The sequence below is a fragment of the Nerophis ophidion genome, linkage group LG11 (genome assembly GCF_033978795.1).
Source record: "Nerophis ophidion isolate RoL-2023_Sa linkage group LG11, RoL_Noph_v1.0, whole genome shotgun sequence".
Lineage (NCBI taxonomy): Eukaryota > Metazoa > Chordata > Actinopteri > Syngnathiformes > Syngnathidae > Nerophis > Nerophis ophidion.
In genome coordinates this window covers 45,649,478-45,662,016 of record NC_084621.1, presented here as the reverse complement: position 1 = coordinate 45,662,016, position 12,539 = coordinate 45,649,478, and the positions used below count along the sequence as shown (strand labels likewise).

At 41.1% G+C, this 12,539-nt stretch overlaps 1 protein-coding gene across 1 annotated transcript in view; it reads right to left on the bottom strand.

The window, feature by feature from the left end:
- Positions 1–690: 690 nt before the first annotated feature.
- The window catches only part of LOC133562187 (prostate stem cell antigen-like), a 15,967-nt gene continuing 4,118 nt past the window's right edge, over positions 691–12,539 (bottom strand). The window contains exons 2-3 of the mRNA XM_061916141.1: positions 3,607–3,723; positions 691–3,527 (exon numbers count right to left, since the gene is read on the bottom strand). Coding sequence (XP_061772125.1) covers positions 3,316–3,527; positions 3,607–3,723 — 329 coding nt within the window. The 3' untranslated portion in view covers positions 691–3,315. The remainder of the gene's footprint in view (positions 3,528–3,606; positions 3,724–12,539) is intronic.

Below are 12,539 nucleotides of genomic sequence, written 5' to 3'. Positions count from 1 at the left end.
CCTGAGCAAATAACATAAATATGAACACAAACAACAGATCATTACAAGTGAACGGACAGCCCAGTCCTCTGTGAACGGGGAGGGACCTGAGCCTGCGTTACCTATTGAAAATAAAGTTGTATTGGTGTTTAATTCATGAATATGATGTTAGACACATTATAATGACGTGTGTGTTTGTATGTGTGCGTTTGTTTGTTTGTTTTTTTCTTTTTATATATTTGTTGTATACTTATTTAAGATATCTTCTTTTTTGACTTACACATTTAATTATATGTTTCCATGAATTGATTAACGTGGACCTCTCGACTTAAACAAGTTGAAAAACTTATTTGGGTGTTACCATTTAGTGGTCAATTGTACGGAATATGTACTGTACTGTGCAATCTACTAATAAAAGTATCAATCAATCAATCAATCAAATTTGACTGTTTTGATAACAGTGCACTTTTTTTTTATTTTGGGTTTCGGGATCTTAATTTAATTTATTTTTAAGGTATTTGTGTTAGTAAATTTAAGTATTATTGACGTAGTGTATTTATTTTTGTTTTTTGCATTTCACTTCCGGTATCGGTATCGGAGTTTTTGGGGGAATTACACATACGGAGACGTTATTCTTTTTAAGGGATTAAACATACCAAAACACACATCAGTGTCTCCAAAACCATAGACAGTGATAGCATTCAGGCAAAGTCAAGGTTCAAGGTTCAAGTTTTATTTGTCACATGCAGACCACACCACAGTGAAATGCTTTTTTCCATGCACTTCAGATATTGCGTACAGCGGGTTCCAAATACTAGTTGCAGAATCTAATACACTAAATACAAAAAAATGCAACAATTAAATAGCTCTGATGTACAATAATTACAAGACATTTAAGAATTCCTGCATCAGAGCCATAACTGTATGGGATTTAGTTGCCTTTTATGATTGTAAAATTGTTCATGTGAAAATTGCAAGGCCTACAACCACTAGATCAGAAAGACTCTATGTTCAAGTCAATTTAGATTCACTATGTTTATATTTTCAATAACTAGCAGTGACCTTTGGGGCCTTGGAGGGTTCAGTTTATTTAGCAACTTCCATCCATCCATTTCCTACCGCTTGTCCCGTTTGGGGTCGCGTGGGGTCCCTGGAGCCTATCTCAGCTGCATTCATTAGCAACTTGTGAAATCAAAATTAAGAGTCCGAAATGGGGCCATAGAAAGCCTAGAGCCAACTCCACACAATTATATCTGACGTGACGTACAATTTAAAGCAAGTGATTTCAACACAATTGGACATGAAATGTCAGCCTAATTACTAGTGGTGCTGAAAAAAATCAATAAACATCCAGATTGCGATTTTTATTCATTCCAATTCCAAATTGATTCTTACTTTTCAAGAATCAATTTTTAAAAAATTAATAAATGTTAGATATATTTTATTTCAATGTTTTGATATACAACCCCGGTTTCCATATGAGTTGGGAAATTGTGTTAGATGTAAATATAAACAGAATACAATGATTTGCAAATCCTTTTCAACCCATATTCAATTGAATGCACTACAAAGACAAGATATTTGATGTTCAAACTTATAAACTTTATTTTTTTTTTTGCAAATAATATTTAACTTAGAATTTCATGGCTGCAACACGTGCCAAAGTAGTTGGGAAAGGGCATGTTCACCACTGTGTTACATCACCTTTTCTTTTAACAACACTCAAAAAATGTTTGGGAACTAATTGTTGAAGCTTTGAAAGTGGAATTCTTTCCCATTCTTGTTTTATGCAGATCTTCAGTCATTCAACATTCCGGGGTCTTCGCTGTCGTATTTTAGGCTTCATAATGCGCCGATGGGAGACAGGTCTGGACTGCAGGCGGGCCAGGAAAGTACCTGCACTCTTTTTTTACGAAACCATGCTGTTGTAACACTTGTCTTGTTGAAATAAGCAGGGGCGTCCATGATAACGTTGCTTGGATGACAACATATGTTGTTCCAAAACAACATATGTTAATGGTGCCCTCACAGATGTGTAAGTTACCCATGCCTTGGGCACTAATACACCCCCATACCATCACAGATGCTGGCTTTTGAACTTTGCGCCTATAACAATCCAGAGGGTTATTTTCCTCTTTGTTCCGGAGGACACATTACATCCACAATTTCCATATATAATTTGAAATGTGGACTCGTCAGACCACAGAACACTTTTCCACTTTGCATCAGTCCATCTTAGATGAGCGCGGGCCCAGCGAAGCTGGCGGCGTTCCTTTGTGTTGTTGATGAATGGCTTTCGCTTTGCATAGTAGAGTTTTAACTTGCACTTACAGATGTAGTGACCAACTGTAGTTACTGACAGTGGTTTTATGAAGTGTTCCTGAGCCCACGTGGTGATATCATTTGCACACTGATGTCATTTTTTGATGCAGTACCGCCTGAGGGATCAAAAGTCCGTAATATCATCGCTTACGTGCAGTGATTTCTCCAGATTCTCTGAACTTTTTGATGATTTTACGGACCATAGATGGTAAAATCCCTAAATTCCTTGTAATAGCTCGTTGAGAAATGTTGTTTTAAAACTGTTTGACAGTTTGCTTACAAAGTGGTGACCCTCGCCCCATCCTTGTTTGTGAATTACTTAGCATTTCATGGAAGCTGCTTTTATACCCAATCATGGCACCCAGCTGTTCCCAATTAGCCTGCACACCTGTGGGATGTATCCATATAAGTGTTTGATGAGCATTTCTCAACTTTATCAGTATTTATTGCCATCTTTCCCAACTTCTTTGTCACGTGTTGCTGCCTTCAAATTCTAAAGTTAATGATTATTTGCAAAAAAAATGTTTATCAGTTTGAACATCAAATATGTTGTCTTTGTAGCATATTCAATTGAATATGGGTTGAAAATCATTTGCAAATCATTGCATTCCATTTATATTTACATCTAACACAATTTCCCAACTCATATGGAAACGGGGTTTGGAAACTTAGAACCGATTTTTACATTAAACAACCATTATTGGTATTGTAGGTTTTGATCATTTTGATTTCCTTTTATTGGTATTGTATTTCGGTCTTCTCAATCGATTTGTAAATGTATATCCTTTCTGTTTTCTTTCTTTTTCTCTTTTTAATGAAATAATCAAAAAAAATTCAATGACATGCACTATAAGCCGTAGGGCAGCAGCCAAGAAAGATTTTGTAACCTCTAACCTGTTTTCAAAGGTTTTATTATAATTCATGTACCAAATGATATATTAGATGAATAGAAATGAATCGAGAATTGATTCTGAATCAAATCGTGAGATGCCAAAAGATTCCCACCTCTTATAATTACCACAACAACAGCGCACATGCAGGTACAAGTAGTACAAAGGCAAGTCTTCTTGCATGAACAGACTCTGACCCACTGAAGTTGCATAAGTTGTGAGTATTGCAGCAGTTGACCGCGTTCCCGTTTCCATTTTCATCAACAAAAGCGGTGGAAGCAGCTCCGTTGCAGGTGGCCTTGCTGGCACACTGCTTCACGATGGCTTTTGTTTGACCTGGACGACAACAAACACACAAATTAAAAGTGTTTTTGAAACGCATGCCAAAGTGTGTTTGTGTCGTGTTTTTACTGACCTAAAGTGTCAATGACTGTCATGCACGTGTCCAGCGGTGCTTGACATTCTTGCGTGTTGACGTTGCATTCGTCATTGGTTAGAGAAAAAGTGCACACATAGCAGCTCAACGACAGCACTGAGAGAAAAATTATATAAAGGGACATGAACATTCTGATTAATGAAATTAAATGAAGTGTTTGTTTTTCATCAGAACATTTTTTGTGGCTTTTGAGCCTTAAAAATGGTGCAGTTCTTGTAAAATATTAACAATTCAATATGAACAGAAAAGAGAAGCGGCAGATAAACTGTTCTTAAACCGGGTCTATTTAAAGGCTACAGCAGGGGTCACCAACCTTTTTGAAACCAAGAGCTACTTCTTGGGTACTGATTAATGCTAAGGGCTACCAGTTTGATACACACTTAAGTAAATTGCCAGAAATAGCCAATTTGCTTAATAAATAAATCTATATATATAAAAAAATTGGTGTTTCTGTCCGTCATTCCGTCGTACATTTTTTTTCCTTTTACGGAATGTTTTTTGTAGAGAATAAATGATGAAAAAAACACTTAATTGAACGGTTTAAAAGAGGAGAAAACACGAAAAAAATGAAAATCATATTTTGAAACATAGTTTATCTTTAATTTCGACTCTTTAAAATTCATAATTCAACCGAAAAAAATAAAGAGAAAAACTAGCTAATTCAAATATTTTTGAAAAAAAATAAAATAATTTATGGAACATCATTAGTAATTTTTCCTGATTAAGATTAATTTTAGAATTTTGATGACATGTTTTAAATAGGTTAAAATCCAATCTGTACTTTGTTAGAATATATAACAAATTGGACCAAGCTATATTTCTAACAAGGACAAATCATTATTTCTTCTAGATTTTCCTGAACAAAAATTTTAAAAGAAATTCAAAAGACTTTGAAATAAGATTTAAATTTGATTCTACAGATTTTCTAGATTTGCCAGTATATATTTTTTTAATTTTAATCATAATAAGTTTGAAAAAGCTAAAATGAAGAACTAAATTATATTATACTTATTATTGTTTACGATAAAAAAAATAATTACTTGAACATTGATTTAAATTGTCAGGAAAGAAGAGGAAGGAATTTAAAAGGTAAAAAGGTATATGTGTTTGAAAATCCTAAAATCATTATTAAAGTTGTATTTTTCTCTAAAATTGTCTTTCTGAAAGTTATAAGAAGCAAAGTAAAAATATAAATGAATTTATTTAAACAAGTGAAGACCAAGTCTTTCAAATATTTTCTTGAATTTTCACATTCTATTTGAGTTTTGTCTCTCTTAGAATTAAAAATTTCGAGCAAAGTCAAACCAGCTTGCTAGTAAATAAAAAAAAATTTAAAAATAGAGGCAGTTCACTGGTAAGTTCTGCAATTTGAGCTATTTTTAGAACAGGCCAGCGGGCTACTCATCTGGTCCTTACGGGCTGCCTGGTGCCCGCGGGCACCGCCTTGGTGACCCCTGGGCTAGAGTATATAAATGAGTTTTAAGATGGTACTTGAATGCTTCTACTGAAATAGCATATCTAACTGTTACTGGTAGGGCCTTCCAGAGTACTGGAGCCCGAATAGAAAATGCTTTAAAGCCTGCAGACTTCTTTGGGGCTCTGGGAAATACTATTAAGCCAGAGATTTTAGATTTCTGGACGGGACATGTGTTACAATACAATCAGCAAGATAAGATGGAGGTAGACTGTTTAGTATTTTGTACATGAGTAATAAAACCATAAAATCACATCTTAAGTGCACAGGAAGCCAGTGCAGGTGAGCCAGTATAGGCATAGTATGATCAAACTTTCTTGTTTTTGTCAAAAGTCGAGCAGCCGCATTTTGTACAACTGTAATCTTTTAATGCTAGACATAGGGCAGGGATGTCCAAAGTGCGGCCCGGGGGACATTTGCGTCCGGCAGCTTGGTTTTTATCAGAGGTGGGACCAAGTCATTGTTTTGCAAGTCACAAGTAAGTCTCAAGTCTTTGCCCTTAAGTCCGAGTCAAGTCTCGAGTCAAGACAGGCAAGTCTCGAGTCAAGTCCAAGTCAAAACTGAAAAGTCTCAAGTCAAGTCTCAATGTAACTCATTCCTTTACAGAATAAACACATTTGAAAAAACAAGTGCAACTGTAATTATTTGCACAAAAGTTTTATCATTGTATTTCCATGGCATATTGCATTGGAACTAGTTCCACAGCAGTTTCCATCCTGTTTTTACCTTATCTCATTGATCTCATCTCAAACTGTATGTGTTTTAAAGTGTGCGTACACATGAAAACCATAAATACATGAACATAACAATGAACAGAGTTGTACTTTTTAGATGTCAGGGCCCTATGGAATTTGTACACATATTCTTAATATAGTATACATTTTAACTGACCTTTATTTGACTATGTTTGTCTTTTTGTAGGTGGCTAAAATACGCGGTGCTCCTGACCGCCGTCTAACGTTACGTTACTGTGTGTGATACATTCACTAACGTAACATTATGTGTAGGTACCTCATGCAGCTCTGCTTAAAAAAAAATCACTTGACAAAAAGTATGAATAAGGTAGCGAACTGCAGTGGACGCAACAGATTGTAATGTTTGCGATGACGTTATAACCATAGACATATTATACTGTAAGTAAACCCAGCATTGGCTGCTGTGACGCGAGCAATTTGGCCACCATCTTGAATTGGTAATGAGGAGCTGGAGAGCAGCCTAAACTGACAGTTGAGAGGTAGAAAACAAAGATGCCAGGCTGGTGTTCAGCGTTTTCCTGCTTAAATGAGTGGACTGTTGAAAATAGGAACCGGGGGATTACTTTTCACAAGTAAGATTTAACATTAACATACTATTGGTAGTATTTTGGGAAAAGAATATTATCACAGAGTTGTGAAGGAGCAAAGATCTTCAATATTTGTATATGAAAATCACAAAGAAATCTTCTGGAGGAGGATGACCCCCCTACTGGTATTTGGTTTACAAACTTTCAGCCCCACCTAAAACAAAATTCACCAGCCACCACTGATTATGATGCATTCATCATTTTAGGCAAAGCACAAGACAATACTCTCTTAACAGTATAACTGTAACCAGGAATAAGTCTTCAAGTAACAATATTCAAATACTAACTTTGTTGGGTAAGAGAGAATTTGGTTTGATTCTGAATCCAATGAAACAGATTGGTGGCTTTAGCTGATACAAAGACTTTCAAGTGTTTATATACGTTTATGTTTAAGTATTTGGCAGACACTTTTATCCAAAGCAAAATACATAAAATATACATATAAAACAATCACTGTGAACATGATCGTTTACGGGAAGAATGTAATAGAAAATATCAATACAAAGTGTCAAGACAGAATAAACTCTCTGCTGTTGCAGCAACAGAGATAAAGTCTATTGGTCCGTAAGACATATAGATATCTACTATATTCATACATTGTTAATGTAGGATATACACATGTATATATAACCTAATCATATTGTTTCTTCAATTCAAAAATAGTTGACCGTTTTTTCCCCTTCTCTGAGATTATTATTCCCAGTTTTGATCTTGGTCATTTATAGCATATAAGAATATTCTATTATTATTAAGCAAACTATGAACACGCCAAAACATGTGTCCTTTATCATAGTTACACGTATGACAAAAAGCGTGTGAAAATCAGTGGTATTCAGTGAGATACAATGCGCTGACAGTTCATTGCTCCTGCCAAAAGAATTGCACTGAGTGGAGTGGATCACCACTCCAAGATGGCGGTCGCGCGTCTCGTCTCGTCAGCGCCAGTAGCGCTCGATGCTGCGTACCCTTATAAGATGTATATGGTTCTAACGTTAGCAGTGAGTTTACAGTCTCACTGATTTAACTACACAGCAGATAAAAGTTACGTTACTCAGCCAATAAACGTTAGCTTAAATTCAAAACTTACCCGTCTTTGTGCATCTTCAAATGTCGAACGAAGTTGGAAGTTGTTGCCTCTCCGTCTGTAATCTTCCAACCGCATGTTTGCATACGGCAATTCCTGTTTTGTTGACCAAGTCGTAGTTTTAATACCCAAACAAAACTATTTTTGGCATAACTTTTCCTCACTGGCGCTTTGTTTAAGAGCTCTTCTCCGTTGGTTTTCCTGCAATTTGATTGGGTGAATGCTGTGTGACGAAAATAACGTGGATGTAATTTGATTGGCTGTTGTACTGACAGGTAGCGCACAGGCTGTCATCGCACACATGTTGACAGACACGCGTACAAAATGAAAGATACGGAGCGCTCATGAATAACTTTTTAATTGTTGGGTTTTGCGGAAAGTAGCAAGTCATGTCAATTCAAAAGGCTCAAGTCCAAGTCAAGTCACAAGTCATTGATGTTAAAGTCTAAGTCGAGTTGCAAGTCTTTTTACATTTTGTCAAGTCGAGTCTAAAGTCATCCAATTCATGACTCGAGTCTGACTCAAGTCCAAGTCATGTGACTCGAGTCCGCACCTCTGGTTTTTATTGGCCCGCAACACATTCTATAGACAAACTAAACAGGTTTCAAATTAGAACAAAAAACTTTGAAAAATTAGACGGGGCCAAATGCCGCAAAAATATGACCTGAAAACCAAAATGACCGATAACCTGAGCGTCTTACTGGATGAGGTCTTTGATGATTTCCGTGTTTCCTGTTGTGATGAAAAAGTATACAAATTTCTTGTGAAACATTATATGTTTTTGAGTGTACTAAAGCGGTGGTTCTCAACCTTTTTTCAGTGATGTACCCCCTGTGAACATTTTTTTAATTCAAGTACCCCCTAATCAGAGCAAAGCATTTTTGGTTGAAAAAAAGAGATGAAAAAGTAGAATACAGCGCTATGTCAACAGTTTCTGATTTATTAAATTGTATAACAGTGCAAAATATTGCTCATTTGTAGTGGTCTTTCTTGAACTATTTGAAAAAAAAAGATATAAAAATAACTAAAAACTTGTTAAAGTAAACAAGTGATTCAATTATAAATAACAATTTTTACAGAAAAATGATCCTAGGAGCTATGTTGTCTGGGGGCTTTAAGCCCCCTGGTAGGGTCTCCCAAGGCAAACTGGTCCTAGGTGAGGGACCAGACAAAGAGCAGCTCGAAAACCTCTATGGAAAGTAAAAACAAAGGACCCAGATTTCCCTCGCCCGGACGCGGGTCACCGGGGCCCCCCTCTGGAGCCAGGCCCGGAGGTGGGGCACGATGGCGAGCGCCTGGTGGCCGGGCCTGTACCCATGGGGCCCGGCCGGGCACAGCCCGAAGAGGCAACGTGGGTCCCCCCTTCAATGGGCTCACCACCCATAGCAGGGGCCATAGAGGTCGGGTGGGTGCAATGTGAGCTGGGCGGCAGCCGAAGGCAGGGCACTTGGCGGTCCGATCCTCGGCTACATAAGCTCGCTCTTGGGACGTGGAACGTCACCTCACTGGGGGGAAAGGAGCCTGAGCTAGTGCGCGAAGTAGAGAAATTCCGGCTGGATGTAGTCGGACTCACTTTGACGCACAGCAAGGGCTCTGGAACCACTTCTCTTGAAAGGGGCTGGACTCTCTTTCACTCTGGCGTGGCCGGCAGTGAGAGGCGACGGGCTGGGGTGGCAATTCTGGTTTCCCCCCGGCTTAAAGCCTGCACGTTGGAGTTCAACCCAGTGGACGAAAGGGTAGCTTCCCTCCGCCTTCGGGTGGGGGGACGGGTCCCGACTGTTGTTTGCGCTTACGCACCAAACAACAGTTCAGAATACCCACCCTTTTTGGGTACACTCGAGGGAGTACTGGAGAGTGCTCCCCCGGGTGATTCCCTTGTTCTGCTGGGGGACTTCAACGCTCATGTTGGTAACGACAGTGAAACCTGGAGAGGCGTGATTGGGAAGAATGGTCGCCCGGATCTGAACCCGAGTGGTGTTTTGTTATTGGACTTCTGTGCTCGTCACAGTTTGTCCATAACAAACACCATGTTCAAACATAAGGGTGTCCATATGTGCACTTGGCACCAGGACACCCTAGGCCGCAGTTCCATGATCGACTTTGTAGTTGTGTCATCGGATTTGCGGCCTCATGTTTTGGACACTCGGGTAAAGAGAGGGGCGGAGCTTTCTACCGATCACCACCTGGTGGTGAGTTGGCTGCGATGGTGGGGGAGGATGCCGGACAGACCTGGCAGGCCCAAACGCATTGTGAGGGTTTGCTGGGAACGTCTGGCAGAGTCTCCTGTCAGAGAAAGTTTCAATTCCCACCTCCGGAGGAACTTTGAACATGTCACGAGGGAGGTGCTGGACATTGAGTCCGAGTGGACCATGTTCCGCACCTCTATTGTCGAGGCGGCTGATCGGAGCTGTGGCCGCAAGGTAGTTGGTGCTTGTCGTGGCGGTAATCCTAGAACCCGCTGGTGGACACCAGCGGTGAGGGATGCCGTCAAGCTGAAGAAGGAGTCCTACCGGGTTCTTTTGGCTCATAGGACTCCAGAGGCAGTGGACAGGTACCGACAGGCCAAGCGGTGTGCAGCTTCGGCGGTCACAGAGGCAAAAACTCGGACATGGGAAGAGTTTGGGGAAGCCATGGAAAATGACTTCCGGATGGCTTCGAAGCGATTCTGGACCACCATCCGCCGCCTCAGGAAGGGGAAGCAGTGCACGGTCAACACCGTGTATGGTGCGGATGGTGTTCTGCTGACCTCAACTGCGGATGTTGTGGATAGGTGGAAGGAATACTTTGAAGATCTCCTCAATCCCACCAACACGTCTTCCTATGAGGAAGCAGTGCCTGGGGAATCTGTGGTGGACTCTCCTATTTCTGGGGCTGAGGTTGCTGAGGTAGTTAAAAAGCTCCTCGGTGGCAAGGCCCCAGGGGTGGATGAGATCCGCCCGGAGTTCCTTAAGGCTCTGGATGCTGTGGGGCTGTCTTGGTTGACAAGACTCTGCAGCATCGCGTGGACATCGGGGGCGGTACCTCTGGATTGGCAGACCGGGGTGGTGGTCCCTCTCTTTAAGAAGGGGGACCGGAGGGTGTGTTCCAACTATCGTGGGATCACACTCCTCAGCCTTCCCGGTAAGGTTTATTCAGGTGTACTGGAGAGGAGATTACGCCGGATAGTCGAACCTCGGATTCAGGAGGAACAGTGTGGTTTTCGTCCTGGTCGTGGAACTGTGGACCAGTTCTATACTCTCGGCAGGGTTCTTGAGGGTGCATGGGAGTTTGCCCAACCAGTCTACATGTGCTTTGTGGACTTGGAGAAGGCATTCGACCGTGTCCCTCGGGAAGTCCTGTGGGGAGTGCGCAGAGAGTATGGGGTATCGGACTGTCTTATTATGGCAGTCCGATTCCTGTACGATCAGTGTCAGAGCTTGGTCCGCATTGCCGGCAGTAAGTCGAACACGTTTCCAGTGAGGGTTGGACTCCGCCAAGGTTGCCCTTTGTCACCGATTCTGTTCATAACTTTTATGGACAGAATTTCTAGGCGCAGTCAAGGCATTGAGGGGTTCCGGTTTGGTGGCCGCGGGATTAGGTCTCTGCTTTTTGCAGACGATGTGGTCCTGTTGGCTTCATCTGGCCGGGATCTTCAGCTCTCACTGGATCGGTTCGCAGCCGAGTGTGAAGCGGCCGGAATGAGAATCAGCACCTCCAAATCCGAGTCCATGGTTCTCTCCCGGAAAAGGGTGGAGTGCCATCTCCGGGTTGGGGAGGAGACCCTGCCCCAAGTGGAGGAGTTCAAGTACCTAGGAGTCTTGTACACGAGTGAGGGAAGAGTGGATCGTGAGATCGACAGGCGGATCGGTGCGGCGTCTTCAGTAATGCGGACGTTGTACCGATCTGTTGTGGTGAAGAAGGAGCTGAGCCGGAAGGCAAAGCTCTCAATTTACCGGTCGATCTACGTTCCCATCCTCACCTATGGTCATGAGCTTTGGGTCATGACCGAAAGGATAAGATCACGGGTACAAGCGGCCGAAATGAGTTTCCTCCGCCGTGTGGCGGGGCTCTCCCTTAGAGATAGGGTGAGAAGCTCTGCCATCCGGGAGGAACTCAAAGTAAAGCCGCTGCTCCTTCACATCGAGAGGAGCCAGATGAAGTGGTTCGGGCATCTGGTCAGGATGCCACCCGAACGCCTCCCGAGGGAGGTGTTTAGGGCACGTCCAACCGGTAGGAGGCCACGGGGAAGACCCAGGACACGTTGGGAAGACTATGTCTCCCGGCTGGCCTGGGAACGCCTCGGGATCCCCCGGGAAGAGCTAGACGAAGTGGCTGGGGAGAGGGAAGTCTGGGCTTCCCTGCTTAGGCTGCTGCCCCCGCGACCCGACCTCGGATAAGCGGAAGAAGATGGATGGATGGATGGAATTTTTACACATAGAAGTAATCATCAACTTAAAGTGCCCTCTTTGGGGATTGTAATAGAGATCCATCTGGATTCATCAACTTAATTCTAAACATTCCCAACAAAAAACAATTCTTTAACATTAATATTTATGGAACATGTCCACAAAAAATCTAGCTGTCAACACTGAATATTGCATAGTTGCATTTCTTTTCACAGTTTATGAACTTACATTTATATTTTGTTAAAGTATTATTCAATAAATAAATTTGTAAAGGATTTTTGAATTGTTGCTATTTTTAGAATATTTTCAAAAAATCTCACGTACCCCTTGGCATACCTTCAAGTACCCCCAGGAGTATGCGTACCCCATTTGAGAACCACTGTACTAAAGCCCTCAAAAACTTTTCAGTTGACAGTATAATAGCAGTATTAATAAATACAAGCTTACTTTCGAACACAGTTAACATAAATACAAATAAAATCATTATTAAAATAATCATGAATTATTTTATTGCTTTATCTATAACGTGAAGCTAAGATGTACAAGTTTTTTTAAATGGTTGCATATGTTCACCTATGTTGTTTTGGTTTGAGTATTTTTCATATACGAAATGTATAAAAGTGGCCC